The sequence below is a fragment of the Cydia pomonella genome, chromosome 20 (assembly GCF_033807575.1).
Source record: "Cydia pomonella isolate Wapato2018A chromosome 20, ilCydPomo1, whole genome shotgun sequence".
Lineage (NCBI taxonomy): Eukaryota > Metazoa > Arthropoda > Insecta > Lepidoptera > Tortricidae > Cydia > Cydia pomonella.
Window position 1 is genome coordinate 1,953,055 of NC_084722.1, and position 22,338 is coordinate 1,975,392.

Sequence of the window (22,338 nt, forward strand, 5' to 3'; positions counted from 1 at the left end):
CTCCCATGAGCCGTGGCAAAATGCCGGGACAACGCGAGGAAGAAGAAGATTTTATATTTGCAATAACTTAAGTAATATATTTTGGAAAAGGATCGCTCATTTAGAAATGCTTTATCTCTTTAAATGTAAATGATCAAGTAAAATTATTATAAAATCTCTTAAATGTATTTTAATATTTTTTATGGACAAGCAAATCATAAATTAACACTTTTCATTCTTATATTCTGTTATGTTTATGAGCTTGACTGTACTCAGTTGTGTTGTTAAATATATATTTATGACGTTGTACTATCTTTTGTTTTATTTATAGACAAACCCAACTTTAATATTTGTGTGCAAAATAATCAGTATGGTATCCATTTGGTGTTTAGAATAGTAAAAAAAAGAAAAGTGTAATGTAAAATATTTATTACATAAGTACAAACAATATATTAGCTAAGTATCACAATCACAATGTATCTAAAATTAACAATATTTAAAAAAATAAATTTAACGACGCAAATAACACTAGCGTTGTACATTCTCTTAAAATATACGAGTACCAAAAAATAAATAGTTACCGATGTGACAACTTTACTTTTGTGTGTAACTTTTCACTTATCAATATTTGTTAATTATTTTGTTCTGTCAATAACTTAATTAGTGAGGTAAATTAGGTCAAACGAAATAAGTGCCCACACATAAATATATTTTATATTTTAACTAATTTCTCCTATTACAGGCTACATCTTGCATAAAAATAAGTCTCTATCGTTGTTGCATTAGCTCTAAATAACTCAAAATAACGTAAAAGCGCCTGTTTTTCGTATTTTACTCTCAAAAGCATTAACAACGGATCGCTTTATAAGAAAAATTGTACCCGATTCAATTGTTTTTTGACCAAGTAGCATATTCCCCAAAGAAATTTGTCCGAAATTACTTTATTCAATATTGAAAAACGTAAAGTTGCCCCAAAGTCGATACCAGTAAGTACACTCAAATAGGAAAAACCGTACTTTAAGTACTATCAACAAACTGTAGGAAAAACCGGACTTTAAGTACTATTAACAGTTTACAACTGAACTTCAGTCACTTCATCACAACTACAAAAAACGAATTCTGCATTCGGCAGGCTTAACCTTTTCGATGCCGTGTCAAACACAAACGCTGTCGCTCAGAAGCCACGTTACCGAATTGTGAAAACTGAAATTGAACTTTAAATGCATATGCACGTAGATCTATGTTCCTCTGTAGTCTATGACGGATAAATCCGTCGTTGGCATTGAACCTGCGGTTCGGATATATTCTGATTCGGAATAATCTGAGAACTGAACTAGTAAAAACATAACATAGACATTTTAAACATCCTGGTCAGGGCACCAAATTGTAATCGACCTCTATTAAAATTCGCGTAGAATAGTGCAAAATGTCATAACCACTGACAGAAGCAGTGGTACTATTAGTTTTGTGATAACCAGATTGTCAAACGTTCGCTCTTTACTGTTACCGCATAACGAACAGGGCTGTACAGCACTATATATTATGGCGGTGAAACGTGGCTACAATATTTTGTGCTACTTTGCGCGTAACAGTTTGTGCCTTTTTCTTGTCTATAACATATAAAAACCATCATATATTTTATTTCGTATGCGATAGCGTAATGGGGTGACTGAAGCACAGTAATAATATATTTTCATAAAAATCGCTAATGCAGAAGCATCGTTTGAAAGTTAACCGTCAAAACTTATCACTAGCACAGCCGAGAGATGCTTGTAGAACAGATTCGGTCAAAATATAAGAGCAGGAGGGATAGAACGTTCTATTTCATTTTTTATCGCGCCAAAGCGTCAAACAACGAATTTAAAACAAACAAGCAAGAATTCATTAAACAAACAAACAGAAATACGGATTATCTATCTACGTATCTATCCCTAAATAAATATTACAATTCCAAAGGATATATTATTTTGGATTAAGCATGTATTGCTGTTTTTATATAATTTCAACTGTATGCTTTTACTGTAGTTTATTGTCTATGGCAAATATATGTCAGTGTCCCTACTGCTTTAACTAGTACAAAATATGCGAAGAAGCGGAATCTCATTTTCAATATTAACCAAACGATTTATGACTTTCAGATACTGACTTTTCTTTATTTACTACTTTGTTAAAATATGTTGGGCATGGAAGTTGAAACTTGAAAGTAATTTACATAATGTCAATATGAGCAGACAAACCTTACTCTGCACAGGCTTTGTAGTGACAGAGTGTGGCGGTGCAACAATAAACGTCAGTTTCCTATAAAAATATTACATTTATACAGGCACTTCCACACTTCGTCATCTCAAAGTCAGTGTAGACATAGCTTGGATGGACTCAAAGATTAGTGTCTGAACTGAAGCCATTCTTATTTTATAATTTTATTATAAATAATAAATATTGCTCTTTAAATCTAAATTTACGGGTTATTTCCACTAGTTACCGCCAAGTTGTTACTTGTGGTAACAACAAGGAATTTTTTTCTCACACTACCACTGGGAACAACTGAGAAATTTTACCCACTAGTTATCACTGGTAACAACTTCGCAGTAACTAGAGGGAATAACCTAGAATTTCTAGCCGGACGGAGCTGCTTATCCATAGTTTAAATACAAAACTACCTATATCTAAATGTAGTACATTTTATGTAAGTGACTTATAGCACCAATATTTCGCGTATTTTTTTCGCCAAATGAATACAGGCTGATTCAGGAGACGTGAGCAGGATCAAGCCTGCCTGTTCAGTAAGTTATAAGCAACTGTTTCGTATTTGTGAGATTAACGTTAATTTATTTTTTACATTTCAAATTTTTTTTTAATTTTTTTTCATTTATGACAGATTTAATGTCATCGGAGTCTGGTTACTTTTGAAAAATCGCATCACACTCAAGTGTGACATTTTTAGGTTAAAGAAGTTTTATCTTTGTTAATTAAGCGTACAACGGGTGTCCATGATTTTAGATAGTCAAATTTGTCCTTAGCAAAAAGTTAAATAACAGAAAAACGGCGTGATTGTACTAACTTAAATATGAAGGTGAACGATTCATTAACATTTACTGGTTGTGTAGGCTTACAAGGAAAGGTACCCAACTGTCCGGTTCCGATTTGATTTATATTTATATATGTTATAGAGTAGTCTAAAATAACGGACACGTATTTTTTTTTAGCTGCCCAAACTCAACCTATTGGGAGAAATTGTCCTCCAAAGTACTAACAAGTTACTAAATCTTCTCCTATAGAAAGTGATGCTCAAGCATACATATACTGTTTGAGAACAGGAAAAAATAATGTACACGTGTTTTGTTATATCTGCTTAAACTCAAGTTTTCCTAAAAAAACACCCGTCTTTATGTGTAACTTTAGCGATAAGATATTATAAAACTTCGAATGTCGATTTTTTTAGGAAAAAGTGAGTTTTAGCCGATACAAAACATGTACTCATTATTTTTTGCTGCTTTTAAACATATACTCAAACCAGCCATTAACTAGCAAGTTGCTTGAGCATCACTTTCTATAGGAGTTAAAAGATTTAGTAACTTGTTAGTACTTTGGAGGACAATTTCTCCCAATAGGTTGAGTTTGGGCAGCTAAAAAAAAATACGTGTCCGTTATTTTAGACTACTCTATAACATATATATATAAATCAAATCGGAACCGGACAGTTGGGTACCCTTCCTTGTTAGTCCTGCTCACGTCTCATAAATAACCCTGTCTAGTTTATTTGGAACCATATATTGTCAATCCTACTTGTATTTGAGAACTGTCAAGAAAGAATAGATCGTGTCATTCACGAAGACGCGTGGCTTGACTCGTATTGTCGTGTTATTAAAGGTTAGATTTGACAAATCTGCGCGTCATCGTGGATGACACGAACTATATTAACAAAATCAAATTAATTTTCTTATATTATTTTATTGTACATGAATTCTATTGCTTATTTTTGCATAACAATTAAAACATGATTCTAGGACAGCTCTTGTATTTTCTAACAAGTACCCAAATATTAGTCCTGGTATAAAAATATATCAATTTCTAATTTTTTATTTATGAGAATCTCAAAAAAAATACATTTTAATTACATTTTACCCGGATATAATTTACTCGAAATTCGAGATTTGAATTATTCATGTATTCGTCAGTTTATTTACGTTTCTGGCGCTCTCAATAACGCATGTAGCTTACATATATTGAGGCACTTCGAAGAAAAAAGTTTATTGACACAAAATTTGAGACCTGCCAGACCTTGTCTATTCTCTGTATCTTTAGGTATTTAAATAAAAGTAAACAAAATCTACCCACAAATGGCTCGTTAAGCCAGATGAGGGTAGATGAAAACATTACATGATCAAATAATGTACGTTAAAGTCAGGTCGTTCTGTGAAAGATCCAGGCGGTTTTATATTTGGTTGGTTAACCAATAAATTCGAGCATTTGTGTGTATAGTACATTTTCGTCGTTTTTAATTTTTTTTGTTATTTTACTTTGTTACATATTGCAATTTAATGGATGACTGTCATTGGCCTTCTTTTATGTAAGCATTTATATGTTTAGTTATATTTACGGCTGTTGTTATCCTGAATACCTATAAAATAAAAAATAAATATGTTATAACTACCCAAAAATGTTTGTTTACTTTTATTTAAATACCTAAAGGTACAGAATATAGGACTAGGACAGGAAACTTTTGAGGAGGATTGGGTCTTTTATAAACTCTACTTGTGTACGGGAGTGAATAATTGTCAGACCGATATCCGAACTGGTAATCAGTGGATCCCTTAACACTACCTGTTCTGAGGTCACCTGTGTACCTGTTGAGGTCACGCGTTGATGGTGACCGCGGCGCCGCGCTTGGCCGCCAGCACCCTGTAGTAGACCGCGGCGTCGTGCACGGTGGGGAACGTGGCCACGCGCAGCTGGTTGCTGGTCTCCAGGTGGTTGTAGCGGTGGATCATCTCCAGCATTGGTCCTGGAATAGATTCGTGTGGGTGACAAATTATGACCGAGGTGTAGCGTGGTTTGGCAAAGAAAATTTTGTAGCCACAGTAAATTTACTGCCATTACATTATCACAGTAAATTTATTTGAAGCACTGGTGGCCTAGCGGTGCGTGCGGCTTGCAATCCGGAGGTCGCGGGTTCAAAGTCCGGCTCGTACCGATGAGTTATTCGGAACTAATGTACGAAATATCATTTGATGTTTACCAGTCGCTTTTCGGTGAAGGAAAACATCGTGAGGAAACCGGACTAATCCCAACAAGGCCTATAGTTTACCCTCTGGGTTGGAAGGTCAGATGGTAGTCGCTTTCGTAAAAACTAGTGCCTGCGCTGCGCCAAATCTTGGGATTAGTTGTCAAGCGGACCCCAGGCTCCCATGAGCCGTGGCAAAATGCCGGGACAACGCGAGGAAGAAGAAGAGTAAATTTACTGCCATCTTAAGACACATGATTAAAAGTTTTAGAACGACATGTGTTAAATTTACTGATATATGTTAAATTTGTTAAATATCAAAAAGTAGCCCAATCGCTCGAAACGATATATATATCCGCCATACCTCTGGTCTTTGATGTATTAGATGGCGCCAAATATAGCAATAGCAATAGACAAATATCCAACAACGAGGTGGGCTATCACATATAATTTTAAAACTATATTTCCGTAGACAATCTTTGGCCGGAAAACATTTACTGTATTTTAAATATATTTATTCAAAAAAAATTAAACTTTGAAAACATCGGCGTGAGCTAAGGGCGGGACAAAGTTTAGATTTTTTAATAAGTAAATTAAAAAATACAGTAAAAGACTTCCGGCCAATGATTGTCTATCGAAATATAGTTTAAATAAGTTTTAGGCACAAATTTCATTTTTGGTACAAGCTTTTATCGCTGACTATACTTTTCTCCACAGGCAACTAATACTCATCGAGACAATTCTAAAAACTCCAAACACAATTAGGTTGCGTTGTTTTATCACAGAGTTCCTATGCCCACCTCCTGTCTCCATCATCAGATTAGCTCGATGGTACCACAATATTGCATTGTCACCCAACTTACATATGCTGTTTTCAGCTTCATTGGAAGTCGGGAAGTGGGTCAAATTTAACTTGCAAGATTTGTCCCATACACTAACAGGGCAAGTTAAATTAAAGCTTGTAAAAAGTATATGTGATAGGCCACCTCTTTGTTTCATATTTGTCTATTAAAAACTTATCTAGTGACCTATGTATTAGCGCTTTGCTAAGCATACAGAATCAGGGTAAAATGTAAAAATCTATGTCAAAATGTTACCATTGGCTCCCGCCAGGAGCACCATAATGTTGCTGGCTTCCAACTCCTTGGACACGACCACGAGCGTCTTCACTCCCGGAGCGTCCACGTATGAGAGCGCAGACGCGTCGATTATGACGCAATGGACCTGAGGACAAAGAGGGCCATTACATTGTTACCCCAACTAGAATTGTTGTTAATCTGTGAGTATTTAGAGCAGTTTTGATGCGGTTATTTATTTTTCATCACACTTGCACTAATTTAATGCAGTTGTACTGTTACAGAGGTCTATATTTTTCCCGCAGGAGTTATGGATTGTGAAAAAATACGTTTGTCATGCCCAAACCCCGTTATCGGTGGTTGAAATAGAATCATAGGGTTGTCACACAATATTCATTTAATTCGTGTACATTTGACATACTGGTATAAATGTCGCTTAAAACAATTTAAGATAAAACGCATTATTTACTTTCACCTGACCGTTTTAAATATAATATAGCCTATGTTCACCGGGGATAGCGTAGCTTTCCAACGGTGAAAGAATTTTTCAAATCGGTCCAGTAGTTTCGGAGCCTATTCAATGCAAACAAACAAATCTTTCCTCTTTATAATATTAGTAAGATGAATGAAATAAGTAGGTATATTGTTTTCATCAAATATTAGGTACCTATATCAAATTATACACGTGTAAATATTAATGTGTAGTGCCAGCCCTTGTATTTTCAATGTTTCTTCACCACTGATAACGGGGTCTGGTCATGCCCATCCGTTGGAGCTACGATGCCACAGGCAGACAGACAGCCTCTTTTTGTGTGAAAAATGTAAAAAAACTGATGAATAGAATCAGGCGTTACTTTGCGAAAATCCATATTAATTAAAACAAAAAAATATTACTGACGACTGAACTGACGGGTTGAGTCAGTCGTCGGACTTCAGACCGTCAACATCTCCTGAGGATGCCTAGTAGAGAGGCGAAACACGTGTCGAGTTTTGTACTTTCGGTGGAGGGTTGTTATATTTTTATTTTTGCGGTGGGAGGGTGGGAACATTAATTGCATGTAAAAATACGCAAGTAAGTATAACGGGTTAGCACGGATTGAATAGCACGTTATCTTTTCGCGGATTAACAAAGTAATATATTTACATTACACTTGCTCGAAAAAGATCTTATTTCATGCAGGTGTACTGTAGGTCAAAGGCCTATATTGTTCCCCCGGGGGCTTTTTTTTTTATTATGCCACTTATCCATACAAACCAACTAGCAAAAATGAGTTTTACTTTTTAAATACTGACGTCTATAATTTAATATTTATGTTTGTTTTTAAAATTATTTTTTTGATTAATTTATCAGCCGTTTGTAATATTTTTACATAATTTTCAATCGTGGCTGAATGCCGAATAGGTCTGTGCCCTCGATGCCTATCCTGTCAAGAAATTACAAAATGGCGGATGAATGTTTGATATGTCACCGTAATTAAGAATTATTTCGCTTAAAATTTAGTTTTTTCTTCGCAAGTGTGTGAAAAACAATGTGTAGGTATAACTCCGGCGGTAAGAATATTGCAAACTCGGGTAATTACCACCCTCGTGTCTAAAATTGCACTTACCTACTCGTTACTCGTTGCACAATGTACTATTGTTTTGACTTGTAGAAAACTAGACTGTCACCTACCTTCTTCCCAATAGTGGGGTCCCACACATAGCTCTCGCTTTTGGTCAAGGTCCCATCGTTGCTGTACTGGTCCTCGGGTATGATTTCGATGGGCTTCATATAGCCGACCTTGCGGAAGATGGTTTCCCTGAAGAGGTTCTTGGTGGCGAAGTTGAGGCCGCCGCAGTAATGGAATATCTTTATTCCGGGGAGTTCCTCGGCCTGGAATGATGGAAATTTTAAGGTTATTTGGATTTTCTTTTCAATATTAAGAAATACCTACATTAACCTTTTGAACGCCACGCCTATCGCACGCGGCGCGTAATCGTGAACCTTGTCGGTACGCATGAAGTTTGATATTGGGCTGTAGCCGCGCGCGTAAAGCAATCTACTGAGTTTCAGTAGCAATTATTTTCTTTATCCATATCATAACCTTCCTATAATATATTCAGACGCGATAAGCTAATGGCCTATATGGGATATTAATAAACATATATCTGACCTGCTAGCATGAGTTGCATTCCCGCGCGCGACTCCATACATCTAGACCGACCGCAAGTATGGACTCGCGCGCGAGAGCGCAACTCATGCTAGACGGTCTGTGGGTTCATCGTACTCATGCTAGACGGTCTGTGGGTGCATCGTACTCATGCTAGACGGTCTGTGGGTGCATCGTACTCATGCTAGACGGTCTGTGGGTGCATCGTACTCATGCTAGACGGTCTGTGGGTGCATCGTACTCATGCAAACGGTCTGTGGGTGCATCGTACTCATGCTAGACGGTCTGTGGGTCCATCGTACTCATGCTAGACGGTCTGTGGGTGCATCGTACTCATGCTAGACGGTCTGTGGGTGCATAGTACTCATGCTAGATGGTCTGTGGGTGCATCGTACTCATGCTAGACGGTCTGTGGGTGCATCGTACTTATACTAGACGGTCTGTGGGTGCATCGTAATTTTAATTTACCTACCTAAATGTATCGATAACCAACTTAGGGCATTTAACCAACGTCTGTCTGTAATTTTCTGTACAAAATAGTCTGCTGGTTATTGCGGGGGAGGGGTACGTCACATGTATGGCTATGTGTACGTAACGTACATGTCGGATCACGCTAAGTTTTCATGCTATATCGATTGATATCATTATTCAAAATTTCATCTCGTCTGTGCGGAAAGCGAAGAGTCCCAATACATTCCACGACTCTTCTCTTTCCAAACAAACTCTAGTCATATTTCATTAGTAACGCAAACTTTTTAAAACAATTATAGTTATTATCTATGTATCCAATCTATCAAAGTTGTCAATGTCAAAACATGCCAAAAACAAAATAAACAAACCAACAGAAATTAACCATTTATCTCATCCCACAAAAATATCCCAGAAATACTCAACAAAAAAACGGGTAATCAAGCGTAATCAACATGTCTACATATACAAAGGACTCAACATTATAACCTACTTATTCCTGGAAACATTACAAGAATAATCAAAGACTAATAATACTAATATAAAAGAATAAATAGCTTAATATCTTCAATTAATTGCAAAGAAATAATAAGAATAATATCTGTAGCCATTCGCCATGCGTCTGCTCCCATATAAAAAGTACCCGTACTCGTTAGACTATGAAGTCAGCGTTTTGGATATGTATAGATGGACGGTCTGCCTAGCTATATATTGGCTGATTATGTACGTGGTTGGATTTTTCCTGGGCATGGTCAGAAGCGAGGAGGAATTGGATATGGCGAGTAGGGGAATGTTGGGTAATAATAAATGATGGTTGGTTTGAATTTGTGTTTTATTTTGTATCAAACGTACCCGTTTAAAGAGGTAAGTGTTATGAATGAATCTTTCTACTTTTGACAACATAGTGTATATATAATACCTATGTTAACGTTACCAATCACGGGGCATTTAAGAGAAAGTTTGGAGTATTTTTGATATTTCACCGACAACTGTAATATTTCTACCGCTTTATGTCTTAAAAGTTGAATGTCCAATTCGTCCTTTATGTTTTCTATGTAAGTAAGTAAGTTAGTGAATATTCTTTATTGCACCAACAATTATACATTTTGCATACATGTAAAACTACAAATGAATTTTAAAGGAAAATAGAACCAGGTAACAACAGGCGGTCTTATCGCTAAAAAGCGATCTCTTCCAGACAACCTTTAGGTAGCAGGAAATTTTGAACTCATACAAAAGTCAACAGGTAGTGCAAGGAGCTAAATATGGAGACTATTAAATACAAACACACATAATACTTATATAAGTATTAAAACAATACCTAATATACTAATAAATATACAATATAATAAAATACAATATATATATATTTATACTTACACATAAAATATATATATATGTATTAATTGAGAGCAACTGCAAATCGTTTCAATATTATTTACAAATTATAACTATGTTTATTTTTTACAGTCATGGGATGTACGGCGCCATTAATATTCAAACTAACAAATATCAATGAAAAATTAAATTTAAGCAGCTCTTTTGCTCTTGTTTATGGTAAAATGTTTCCAGCGTTTAAAAACTGATGGTAAATATTTATTTTACAGGATTTGTCTATACCATCCCTGGTATAGTTGTGAAGAGAATGTTCTCAGTTTTGTATGGGGAATGTTCTCTTACTATAGTAAACTGAGAACATTATCGAGAACGGCACAACTAAATATAATCCCTGGTGCCAGTCCCATCATAGCGGCGTTTAGCCGTTTACTATACATTTCTTTTGGTGGAAACAATAACAAATAATTATTTTAAGCTCCACATTATACAGTGTTTATTTGTCGCAGCCATTTGGTCAAATTAGCCACCTAATTGTCTAATTATACGTCCCCCGGCCCCTGCTTTAACGCCGGCATCCAAAAATGCCTAGGCCGATATTTAATAGAACTAGAATTACTCAACGTTTAACAACTTAGCGTATTGAAAGTCAGCACTTTGAAAACGACTCATTCACTCAGCCAAGTGACTCAAATCTAATCTAAAATGAAGACGTGATAAAGTTATATAAAATGAAATTATAAATTTACCAGCCAATAAGTCGTGTAAGTATTGCTGCACATCTGCTGTTTTGCAATCCTTACATGCCTTTTATAGGATTATTTTTCTCATACGTATGTGTCTTTAATTATTAGAATTATTCTAATAGACCGCGAGCCAGGAACATATTTCCATGACCAATCGCCTCCCAGTCGAAAACTTGTATAGTGGTTAACGGCTATGTATGATGAACTATCCGGCATTGAAAATTGTGTTAAAAAATTTAAACGGCTGTTAAATTAATCAACTAAAATATAATCATACACAAAAAAAACTTATAAACGTACTGACGTTTCAAATACTGATTTTCAAAGTAAAATTCATTTATACCTATTGGGAAAAAATATTATGCCCAATATGCCCATGGGCGTAATGAAATTAAAAAAATCTATTACTCCCGTGTGTGTGTAATATAGCTCATTCCATCTCAGTATGCTGGCATACAATAACAACGCTTACGGGCAAGTGTGATGAAAATCTACTTACGGCTCGGTACCGCTTGATATCCAGGTACAGGTCTGTCTCCAGCACTCGTCCCAACAGGCAGGTATAAGGTTTCTGCGATCGGATGAACAGCGCACCTACACTTGCTAATAGACCTGCTATTAACCTAAAATGTAAGACAAGCATATTATTTATTTACAGTTAGGATTCGTGTATCGAAGCCTTAATCTGATTGTATTTTTTAATAAAAAAAATAATGGGAGCACCGTTTCAACATAGACAATATCAGTCTATATTGAAATGGCGGGTAAATACTTATCGAGGATTGGTCGTTGAAATGCGCGGTAAGTCATTTTACCATAGACAGCTGTCTATAGTAAAATGGCGCGATAAAACTGATCGGTGATTGGTTGAAATCTGTCAGGTGATTATCGATTGGAGGGGATGACGAGGGGCGATGATTGGGAAACGGGCCAGTTGCGTCATTCTAGTGTCTGTCGTGAAGAAGGACAGTCGTGTGGAATACCTACCTAGATTATTTCAAGTGAGATAATAAAATTATTTGTCTCGAATTTGAGTTTTAAGTAACCTCCAAATCTACAAAACCCGAGTTATCAATAGTTCGAGTGAGTGAGTTATATTATGTTCTACAAATCCCGAGTTATCAATAGTTCGAGTGAGTGAGTTATATTATGTTCTACAAAACCCGAGTTATCAATAGTTCGAGTGAGTGAGTTATATTATGTTCTACAAAACCCGAGTTATCAATAGTTCGAGTGAGTGAGTTATATTATGTTCTACAAAACCCGAGTTATCAATAGTTCGAGTGAGTGAGTTATATTATGTTCTACAAAACCCGAGTTATCAATAGTTCGAGTGAGTGAGTTATATTATGTTCTACAAAACCCGAGTTATCAATAGTTCGAGTGAGTGAGTTATATAATGTTCTACAAAGCCCGAGTTATCAATAGTTCAAGTGAGTGAGTTATATTATGTTCTACAAAACCCGAGTTATCAATAGTTCGAGTGAGTGAGTTATATTATGTAAGTAACTTTTTATAATTATAAAACAATTTTTTTTTAAATGAGTCTCAGAGTATCAACACTGTATATAAGTATAAATATTGTACACAAAGTTTTTTAAAGTCCGTTAATTTCCAGGATGCAATCCTGAGTTTAAATTAAGTAACTTTCTCAGTTTGGAGATAATCAATGATTTATTTTTGTCTAATAAGGCCCCTACGAGCGTGTACACTTGCCTTAGAGCCTATTTACATATTGATTAGATCAGTGTTTAGTACGAGTTTATTCATTTCCTACTAAACGCAAGTACTGTCTCGGACGATCGATATTCGAAATGTCATTTATATGTCATAGTTTGCAATTATGTGGTTTTAAATATAATGTCAGTGTTATAGGAACGAACGTAAATCACTGTTCCTAAACAGTGATATAACGGACTTTAAAAAACATTGTGTACAATATTTGTACGTATTTACATTGTTGATACTCTGAGACTCCTTTAAAAAGCTTTTTGTTTAAGGTTTGGCTTAAGGTTTTACAATTGTAAAACGTTACTACATAATATGATTAATTAATAAAATTAAAAACCCCGAAATTTATAGAGCTTAAAAAAACACCGTGTGTATAAAATGTTGTGAACTCTGATTTAAATTTAAAGTCACCTTCGAGATAATTTCAGAATGTCGAGAGATTTTTAAAGAAATATTCTTAACATGAAGACATTACCCAGATGTGTAATGACTTCGTGCCTGAACTATATACATTTAATTTAAATTTACCCATAATCGATGTTGACGAGAGTAGTGATGAGGAAGGTGATAAGCCAGACGGCTGCGTCCAATTTACTCAGATAGCAGAACCTGAAATAAAAATATTAATAGTTTTATAAACTAGGCTAAAAATTAAAAAAAAAATAGTAGAATAAATGTGACTTTCCATACCTAACCTTATGTCCTTATGCATATGGACCCTTTAGGTATGGGAAGCCACAAATAGGAGATGTATGTGGACTATTTATGTAAGTAATTTACATACGAAATTAATGTCAAATTGCATTCTCCAGTCAAACATACGTTATAAAAAAGGCTACGTACAGATATCCTGGTCACGGCACCAAAATTGTAACATCTGACTGGTAATTAATATGTTCTGGCTTTAAGTCCGACTTTTGTGTAATAGGGAATATTACCCAAAACTCTGCGTACGGGGCGCTACTAGCACAAACAGTAAAAAAACCTGCATGCATCAATGTCATATATATTCGTAACAAAATCTGTAAAAATATGTCAAAGAACTTGTTTACGGCTAATGACATAAACGGCTAATAATATACTAATATATATATAAATTATTCTACGGTTTACAGTTTGTGCTAGTGCTGCATTCTGGCGGCTGAATATTGCAGCAATATTTCCTATTGAGCAATACATTTTAAATTAATCCTCTAGAGTTCCATATAGATAGATAAAACAGTTATAACAGGGATCACAATACTGCTGCAACTGAGGCCTGTGGCAAATTCATCGAATGGGGACAATGGAGCCTGTGTTCACTGGCGGCGCGGGGGCCCCTCGGTGAAATGGGGCTTTCTCTCGGGCCAGGGTCCCGTGGCATTTTGTCCACTTTACCATCATATAGTTACGTGATTAACTACTTTCAGTATTAAGTCTCAAAGGTCAAAATACGTACCTTTTAAGATCCAAAACTTGCAATAACATTCCCTTGAGAGATACCACAATGATGGAGGCGAGCACGCAGCGGGGCAGGTCCTCAAAGAACGGCCCTAAGAAGAGCAGGACGCACAATATCAACAACGCGCTCACTACTTGTGTCAAATTGGTTTTGGCGCCCGCCTAGAACAAAAAAAAAAACAATACGTACAAAACCTTATAGTCTAGGACAACACGTTCGTTTCTAGAAATAGGTGCGATATTTGTATGTCTAATATTTTTTTTTATACTACGTCGGTGGCAAACAAGCATACGGCCCGCCTGATGGTAAGTAGTCTCCGTAGCCTATGTACGCCTGCAACTCCAGAGGAGTTAAATGCGCGTTGCCGACCCTAACCCCCTCCCGCCCCTCGTTGAGCTACGTTCGTTGAATATGTACCTATTGTATATTATTGTAGGTGCCAAAACACTTGACATATTTTTTGAAATTGTTGTGGCTTGAGTTGTGGGTAGTCAGATAACGATATATATATAATATATAAATACTTAGAAACACTTAAGACTCAGGAACAAATATCCGTGCTCATCACACAAATGCCCTTACCGGGATTTGAACCCAGAATCATCGGCTTGATAGTACCCACTAGGCCAGAACGGTCGTTAATAAGCAATTATTTACCTGATATTGTATGTAAGATCTCGACAGACTTGCGCAGATCGGTGCGCAGCAGAAGAACGAGCCCGTTATGTTGCTGGCACCCTGAAATTAATACATTAATAAATAACTGAAGGAAATGGCAATGTACAGTCAGCAGCAAAAGTAGTTAATTAAAAAAATAAGACTAAAAGGTAATACACTAATACTTTTGAACACTTGACCCACTTCGCTTTTATTGCTGGCAATACGACCTAATAATAAACAGAAATTAATGTCAGATGCAGAAGGCGGTGATCTTGGACACGGCGCGGATAGTCCGCCGGTTCCTCTCTCTGCGGCCCTGACCACCGGCAGCTTGGGCCCTGCCCCGCTGCTGGCGGCAGCCGTAATATGTATTTTGTATTGTTTTGTAAGTGTTTTTACATTTTACTTTTATATTCATATTATAAATGACCTAGCCTAAGATCAAAAATAAATAAAGAGATAACAGAAATTAATAATAAAGCGAAAAAGTTCTAGCGAAACGATTGTTTCTACGCCATTCTGCGCAAGCGATGCGCGGCGATGCACTGCAGAGTGCGCGCCGGATGCACCAGCGTGCTAGCCATGATCGCAGACCGGCGGGGGGCCATTTCTAGCACGGTAAGATACAATATACAATGTCGGTACGGTAATACAATGTCGTCATCATTCTCGCTCGATCCACTCCACATTTTGCTTTTTTTCTTATATTTCCCCTTGTCAACCGTGTGCTTTTGTGAACAGAAATAAACAGAACTGACTGAAACCTTGGAACTTGAGTAGCGTCGTGTGCGAGGTACGGTTTCTAAACTGTTTGTAATTGTAATTACTAATTAGTTCCGTCATTTTTGAGTAGCTCCGTGAGCGAAGGGCTTAGTCCGCGAACTGTCAAGTCGTATGGGTCACCATGGCAACGCACTAGTAATATTACACTAATACCGTTCGAGAAATGGGCCTCTGGAGTGACTCTAAATATATGAATCACTGTGTAAGTGTTCACGTGCCAGTAATTGATTAGCGAATTATAAGGTAGAAGTACTAGTGCTCGACGCTGCACTAGTCACCGACATGGGCACTTTATTTCATGGAAATATAGGTTAAATTTGAACAACGAAGATTTTTCTGTATTCGAACTTAATCCTTGTCACTTTGACATAAAGTGCCCATGTCGAGCACTGGTGCAGCGTCGACCACTTTTAATGTATTTTTTATTTAATTTATAACGAATTTTAAATTAGTTTTAATTGTAATGTCTATTTTAATCTTATGTTAATATAATTTGTATGTAATATGTATTGTGTAGACCATTTATTTATTTAAACTTTATTGCACAGTAAAAAATGTACAAGACGAACTTAATGCCAGAAGGGATTCTCTACCAGTTAACCCTAACCACCAGTGCCAGCAAAGAGAATTAGAAATAGAGCTGGATTGTCAAAGAACATTTTGTAGCCAAAGTAAATTTACTGCCATCTTTCGACACATGATTAAAACTTTTAGAACGCCCTTTGACTTTGATCCTTATTCTTTCATTGATATGTGTTAAATATCAAAAAGTGGCGCCATCTAATAGATCAAAAGCCAAAGCTATGGCGGAAATCAGTGAAAGAATAAGAATCAGAGTGAAATGGCGTTCTAAAAGTTTTAATCATGTGTCGAAAGATGGCAGTAAATTTACTGTGGCTACAAATTTTTTTTTGACAATCCACCTCTATTTCAAATTCACCATTGTTGTCTGTAAATAAATAAATGATTATGAAACAAACTGGAAGATTTAGTGGGTCAACTTACCAAAGCCAATAGCTCTTGATTGGAATCCACCTCGTACTTATCCCTGGCCGCGAATATAAGCGCCATGGACATTGATATGGTGTAGGTGACCATGGTTATGGTGATGGAGTCCACCGCCACTGATGGCATGAGTTCCAACGGCGGGACGAACGGTGTGGGTAACCTGGGTCAAAGAAGAATACAAATTAAACTGTGGGATACAAAGTATAGGTATAAAAATTACTTGTGTATAATATTCGAGAAATAGAAATCACCATGTTTAAAAATAATATAATTAAGAATTTGTAAGTGTAATACAGGACCCGGGTACGTCCTTAAACTACGTCCAAAAGAGAGGTATGGGCATTGTGAATTTCATCTCGCTTTGTGTGGTAGGGCACAGCCAGTGGATGTAATTCTAGATCTAGAGCAGAGCCCAACTGGGGAATTACCTCCACCTTACAGAAAACCGCAGCCAAATAACACTAGACCCTACTTATAGTGTGTGTACGAGGGGTGGGGGGCGGGTTTAGGGTCGGCAACGCGCATGTAACTCCTCTGGAGTTGCAGGCGTACATAGGCTACGGATACTGCTTGCCATCAGGCGGGCCGTATGCTTGTTTGCCACCGACGTAGTATTAAAAGCAGCAGTATCCGTAGCCTATGTACGCCTGCAACTCCAGAGGAGTTACATGCGCGTTGCCGACCCTAAAGCCCTTCCCCCCCCCCTCCCCTCGTTGAGCTCTGGCAACCTTACTCACCGGCAGGAACACAACACTATGAGTAGGGTCTAGTGTTATTACCTGATAAGAACCTTTTTAACAGAATCTTTAACTAATTTTGTTTTTGTTATCCATGTAAGCAAATACATAGGATTTGGGTATTTCATAAAACAAAGGGTTCCGTGCCATTATTTATAAAAACAGCAAAAAAATATGTTTGTTGTATGGGCCCCTTAAATATTTATTTTATTCTGTTTTTAGTATTTGTTGTTATAGCGGCAACAGAAATACATAATCTGTAGAATTTTCAACTGGCTAACTATCGCGGTTCATGAGATACAACCTGGTGACAGACGGACGGACAGACAGCGAAGTCTCAGTAATAGGATCCCGTTTGACCCTTTGGGTACGGAACCCTAAAAACGGTGTCTTTTTAACTCCGTTAACTGCGGGGTATGGCTAAGTACATTTAAGGAAACTGTACCCCTAGTGTAAATTTAGTCGATAGCGAAACATGACGTACGCGTTTGCGTTAAGTCTCATTTTGTATGGGTTTCTAAACAGCGCGCCAAGCGGGACGTTTTGGAAAGTCAAAAATCTCATACAAAATGACACTTAACGCAAACGCGTACGTCACGTTTCGCTGTCGAAAATATTTACACTAGGGGTACAGAATGGCATATTTATTTTTTATTCGTAAATAGTAATTAATAGCGTTGTTGTAACACAGACATTATATTTAAATCCATCATACAATTTTAAACTATGACATTTCGAGTATCGATGGTCCGAGATAGTACTTGTTTAGTAGCAAATGTATAAACTCATACTAAACACTAATCAATATGTAAACAGGCCCTAAGGCAAGTATACACGCTCGTAGGGGCCTTATCAGATAAATATAAATCATTGATTATCTCATCTCCAAAATTATATTTATTTATTTTTAAGTCCGTTAATTTCAAGGGTGCATTCCTGAGCTTAAATTAAGTAATTTCCTCAAACAAACCGGTATTTTAATTAACTCCATTTCATTCATTCACTCAAAATGGAGTTAATTAGAATACCGGTTTGTTTGAGAAAATTACTTAATTTAAGCTCAGGAATGCACCCTTGAAATTAACGGACTTAAAAATAAATAAATATAAATAGTTCGTAGACTGATACGACGTGATACAAATGTCTCTCATAAAATTCTTTCTCTTAAGAATCGTTTAAAACAGCATTTTTATTTTTGTTACATACAATATTAACTATAACACGGTACTTAATCGCGTAAACTTAAGTTTCTCCCAGACGACGGGGAGTTATTTAGTGCTTCTAGGCATTTTCCGCAAACCGACAACCATTGTACCTATTTTGCGTGAGACGAGGTAGCGCTACTCTAACCACCCCAGCTCCTCCACGAAGCCTAGCAATGTTTCAGGTTGCTAACTGCCTCATTTAGAGTGCACGGAGTCCCTAGGTATTTGCTCCCATATATATTTACCTGTTTGCAATCTAGAAAATGTGTTTGAAGGTAAATATTAAAACTAAATTATATGCAATTAAGTCCCGTGATATACACCGTGTTTTTATTGAATTCCGTTAACTCCGGGGTATGGGTAAGTACGTTTAAGGAAACTAAATGTACACACTCGTACTTAACACTTATCAATATGTAAACAGGCCCTAAGGCAAGTGTATACGCTCGTGAGGACCTTATAAGATAAAAATAAATTATTGATTACCGCCGAAATGGAGTTAATTAGAATACCGGTCTTTGAGAAAGTTACTTAATTTAAGCTCAAGAATGCACCCTTGAAATTAACGGAAAAAAAACATGGTGTAAGTTAATTATGTGTAAAAATCGTGAAAGTTGAAATCAGTTTTATTATATATTTACCCAGTAGGTATCTTTCCAACGAGTGATATCCCGAAATTATCCTTCAACCCGCCGAATTTGGTGACGAGCGTGCCTATGACTATAGCCAGCAGCTCGATGGGCACCGGCACCCGGCAGCGCTTGGCCACCCATGGCTGCAAATCAAAGATACATTCATTGAGTAAGATGCGTCAAATCTACCACAATTTCGTGCTTCGAATTTGACAGGTATAGTCGTTCAATTTGAAGCTGGCCCCGAGTGGCTAATCCTTTGTCTATTGTTAAGTAAAACCGTGCGTGCCACTACCTCCAAAAAAGGGTCGTATAATTCTAATTGGCAGCTGAGCGCGGGCTAGTCCAACGGTCAAAAAACCAGTGAGGTGCGCTCTCTGATAACGCGCCTTTGTTCCGCATTTGAGGACACATCTTAGACTGGTTCTGCAGCGTTCGACTCGCCGGCACTCAGTAACCGTAGAGGGACCGCACAAGAAATCGCAAATTATTTTTCCATTTGTTCATTTTGAATTTATTTAAATTGTCATAGGAATTGTAATTCAATAACCGCTTAAAGTGACCGGACCGTTTTTTATGCAAGTAGTAGCACGTGCGGTTTTACTTAACAATAGACAAAGGATTAGCCGCTCGGGGCCAGCTACAACTCTTACGATTATAAACGAGATGGCGCTGTACAGCTCCATACATTCTGTGGTAACTCTGATTATCAAAAGTTGACGTTTGACAATTCAGTACTGCGCCATATGTTTTGGATGTCAAACTAAGGGGCACGATGTTTTCTTAGAATTTACCTCTCGATTACAATCAATAATTTTTGCTGCACATATAAATACAGTATGTTTGTTCCAAGAATTGAGTAAAAACAGCGTTACATTAACATTTTTAGCTGACCCCCCCCCCCCCACACCCTTGGAGGATTTAACAACCGGAGTCGCCTTTAACAGCTTACCCCTCTGTCGGGAGCGAGCACTTGACAGAAATAAATGGAGTTAAAAAGGGGAGATATTTGCCCAACAATGGGACACATTTACAGTACAATAAGAGTGTACAAAACTTTTTCTACGAGTCATCTAAAGCTTTTTTACTAAACTAAACTAAAACTATTGTGGCGCAATGACCCAAAGAGGGTCTTGGCCTCCAAAACGAGAGAACGCCATCTGTCCCGATCCTGTGCCACTTCCTGCCAGTTATCGGCTTTGAGTTGGCATAGATCCGCCTGTATACTGTCAAAGCTTTTTTACTACAAAATCTAAATAATTAAATAAAAATTGAAGTATCTCAGTAGACAAAAATGTAGTACAAAAGACATAAACGCGCAACTACTGTCGCCCGTTTAGTCTTCTCTATGGGAGCGCGGCGGCAAGTGACTAGTATTTTTTTTTATAGTTGACTACAATGTATCGAAATGAATATTATAGATCAGTTGGGAGCCTATATATCAAAAGTACGCAATTATAGTTTGGTACACGGAATTCTAATTGAACCATCCTCAGAAAAAATCTTATTTTGAACGAGTTACCTTGAGCAGCTCGTTGTTCAATGCTATGACGAGACACACGACGAAGGACATGGTGACGGCCGCCACGTTGGTGTTTGGCAGCGCTTTCGATACTTCAATCACTGTCTTTATAAAACAATACATATATATTAGTTCAATTAAATTATAACACGTACTATATAAAAAGGGGGACAATCTTAGTGTAAGGCCCGAGTGGACGCTCGAGTTGAGCGTGCAGCGGGGCGGAGCGTGCGGCGTGCATGTTAAACAAATGCAAACGTATAGGAGCGGCCGCAGTGCGCGCTGCTTGCGTCACTTGTGAGCGCGACGCCACGCTGCACGCCCCGCCGAACGCTCCGCTTCGAGCGTCCACTCAGGCCTTACACTAACACAAATCGACCTAGCCCCAAACTAAGCAAATCTTGTACTATGGCTACTAGGCGACGATATAGATACGTATATAGATAAATACATATATCAAAGAGAATTTGAATTAAAGGTAGATTGTCAAATAAAACCTTTTAGCATCAGTAAATTTTCTGCCATTTTTCGACACATGATTAAAAGCTTTGGCCTGTGATCTATTTGATGGCGCCACTTTTTGATATTCAACAATTTTAGCACATATCAGTGAAAGAATAAGGATCAAAGTTAAATGACGTTCTATAAGTTTTAATCATATGTCGAAAGGCGGCAGTAAATTTACCGTGGCTACAAAGTTTTCTTTGACAATGTAGGTTAAAGTCACGTCGTTCAGTGACAGATCAAGGTGGTTTTGTATTTGGTTGGTTAACAAATAAATGTTACAACTACCCGAAAATGTACAAATTGTTTGTTTACTTTTATTTAAATACCTAAAGATAGAGAGAGAGAGACAGAGTATAGATTATGAAGACAAAAAATGGTCAGAAGTACTACAAAGAGTAATAGTGTTAAAGACTTGGATTTTCGACTTACAAGCACAACTTTATGGTTCCCCGACAACTTGGGTATCCTGATACCGAACAGGTCCTTCAGCTGCGAGGCGATTACGATGAACGCTGCGCCGGTCGTGAACCCTGACACCAGCGGCTCAGAGAGCAGCGTGGATACAGCTCCGAGTCGAAATATCCACATACAAGTCTGAAAAAAAACAGAAGTTTTTGGTACAATTAAGCTGTTATCGCTAGCCTACTAGAGCATAGGCCAAAGGTTATGGCGCCATCACTCGAAAAGATGCCGCCATACCTTTGGCCTATGCTCTAGTAGATGGCGGCACTTTTTGATATTTAACAAATCTAACACATAGCAGTGAAAGAATAAAGATCAAAGTCAAATGGCGTTCTAAAAGTTTTAATCATGTGTCGAAAGATGGTAGTAATTGACTGTGGCTACAAAGTTTACTTTGACAATGCACCTATTTCAAATTCCCGTTGGCTTGGATAAAGTTATTATGTTAAAGATATATTATATAAAATACGGCACAGATATTAGTAGAAGTTTTCTGAATTTTTTGCTTTTAAACGCGTTTTCAGCGCTTAATAATATAAAACTATCGCCCTAGAGTCCGTCTTACCTGACTTCGCACTGACGTGAAGAAAACAAAGTGAAGAGTGTCATATAAATGCCATATTTTCATACAAATTTGACACTAATGTTGACATTATTACACTTTGTCATAGC

General features: G+C 37.1%; 1 protein-coding gene across 16 annotated transcripts in view; it reads right to left on the minus strand.

The window, feature by feature from the left end:
- Nucleotides 1-391: 391 nt before the first annotated feature.
- LOC133529419 (prestin) overlaps nucleotides 392-22,338 on the minus strand; it is a 50,587-nt gene continuing 28,640 nt past the window's right edge. For all 16 annotated transcript variants that reach the window (XM_061867144.1, XM_061867132.1, XM_061867135.1 and 13 more), the window contains 11 exons: nucleotides 21,634-21,798; nucleotides 20,698-20,802; nucleotides 19,185-19,318; nucleotides 16,599-16,761; nucleotides 14,808-14,888; nucleotides 14,148-14,311; nucleotides 13,238-13,318; nucleotides 11,478-11,601; nucleotides 7,952-8,152; nucleotides 6,301-6,427; nucleotides 392-4,984 (listed from right to left, as the gene is read on the minus strand). In XM_061867144.1, the coding sequence (XP_061723128.1) occupies nucleotides 4,836-4,984; nucleotides 6,301-6,427; nucleotides 7,952-8,152; nucleotides 11,478-11,601; nucleotides 13,238-13,318; nucleotides 14,148-14,311; nucleotides 14,808-14,888; nucleotides 16,599-16,761; nucleotides 19,185-19,318; nucleotides 20,698-20,802; nucleotides 21,634-21,798 (1,494 nt within the window). In that variant the 3' untranslated portion in view covers nucleotides 392-4,835. The remainder of the gene's footprint in view (nucleotides 4,985-6,300; nucleotides 6,428-7,951; nucleotides 8,153-11,477; nucleotides 11,602-13,237; nucleotides 13,319-14,147; nucleotides 14,312-14,807; nucleotides 14,889-16,598; nucleotides 16,762-19,184; nucleotides 19,319-20,697; nucleotides 20,803-21,633; nucleotides 21,799-22,338) is intronic.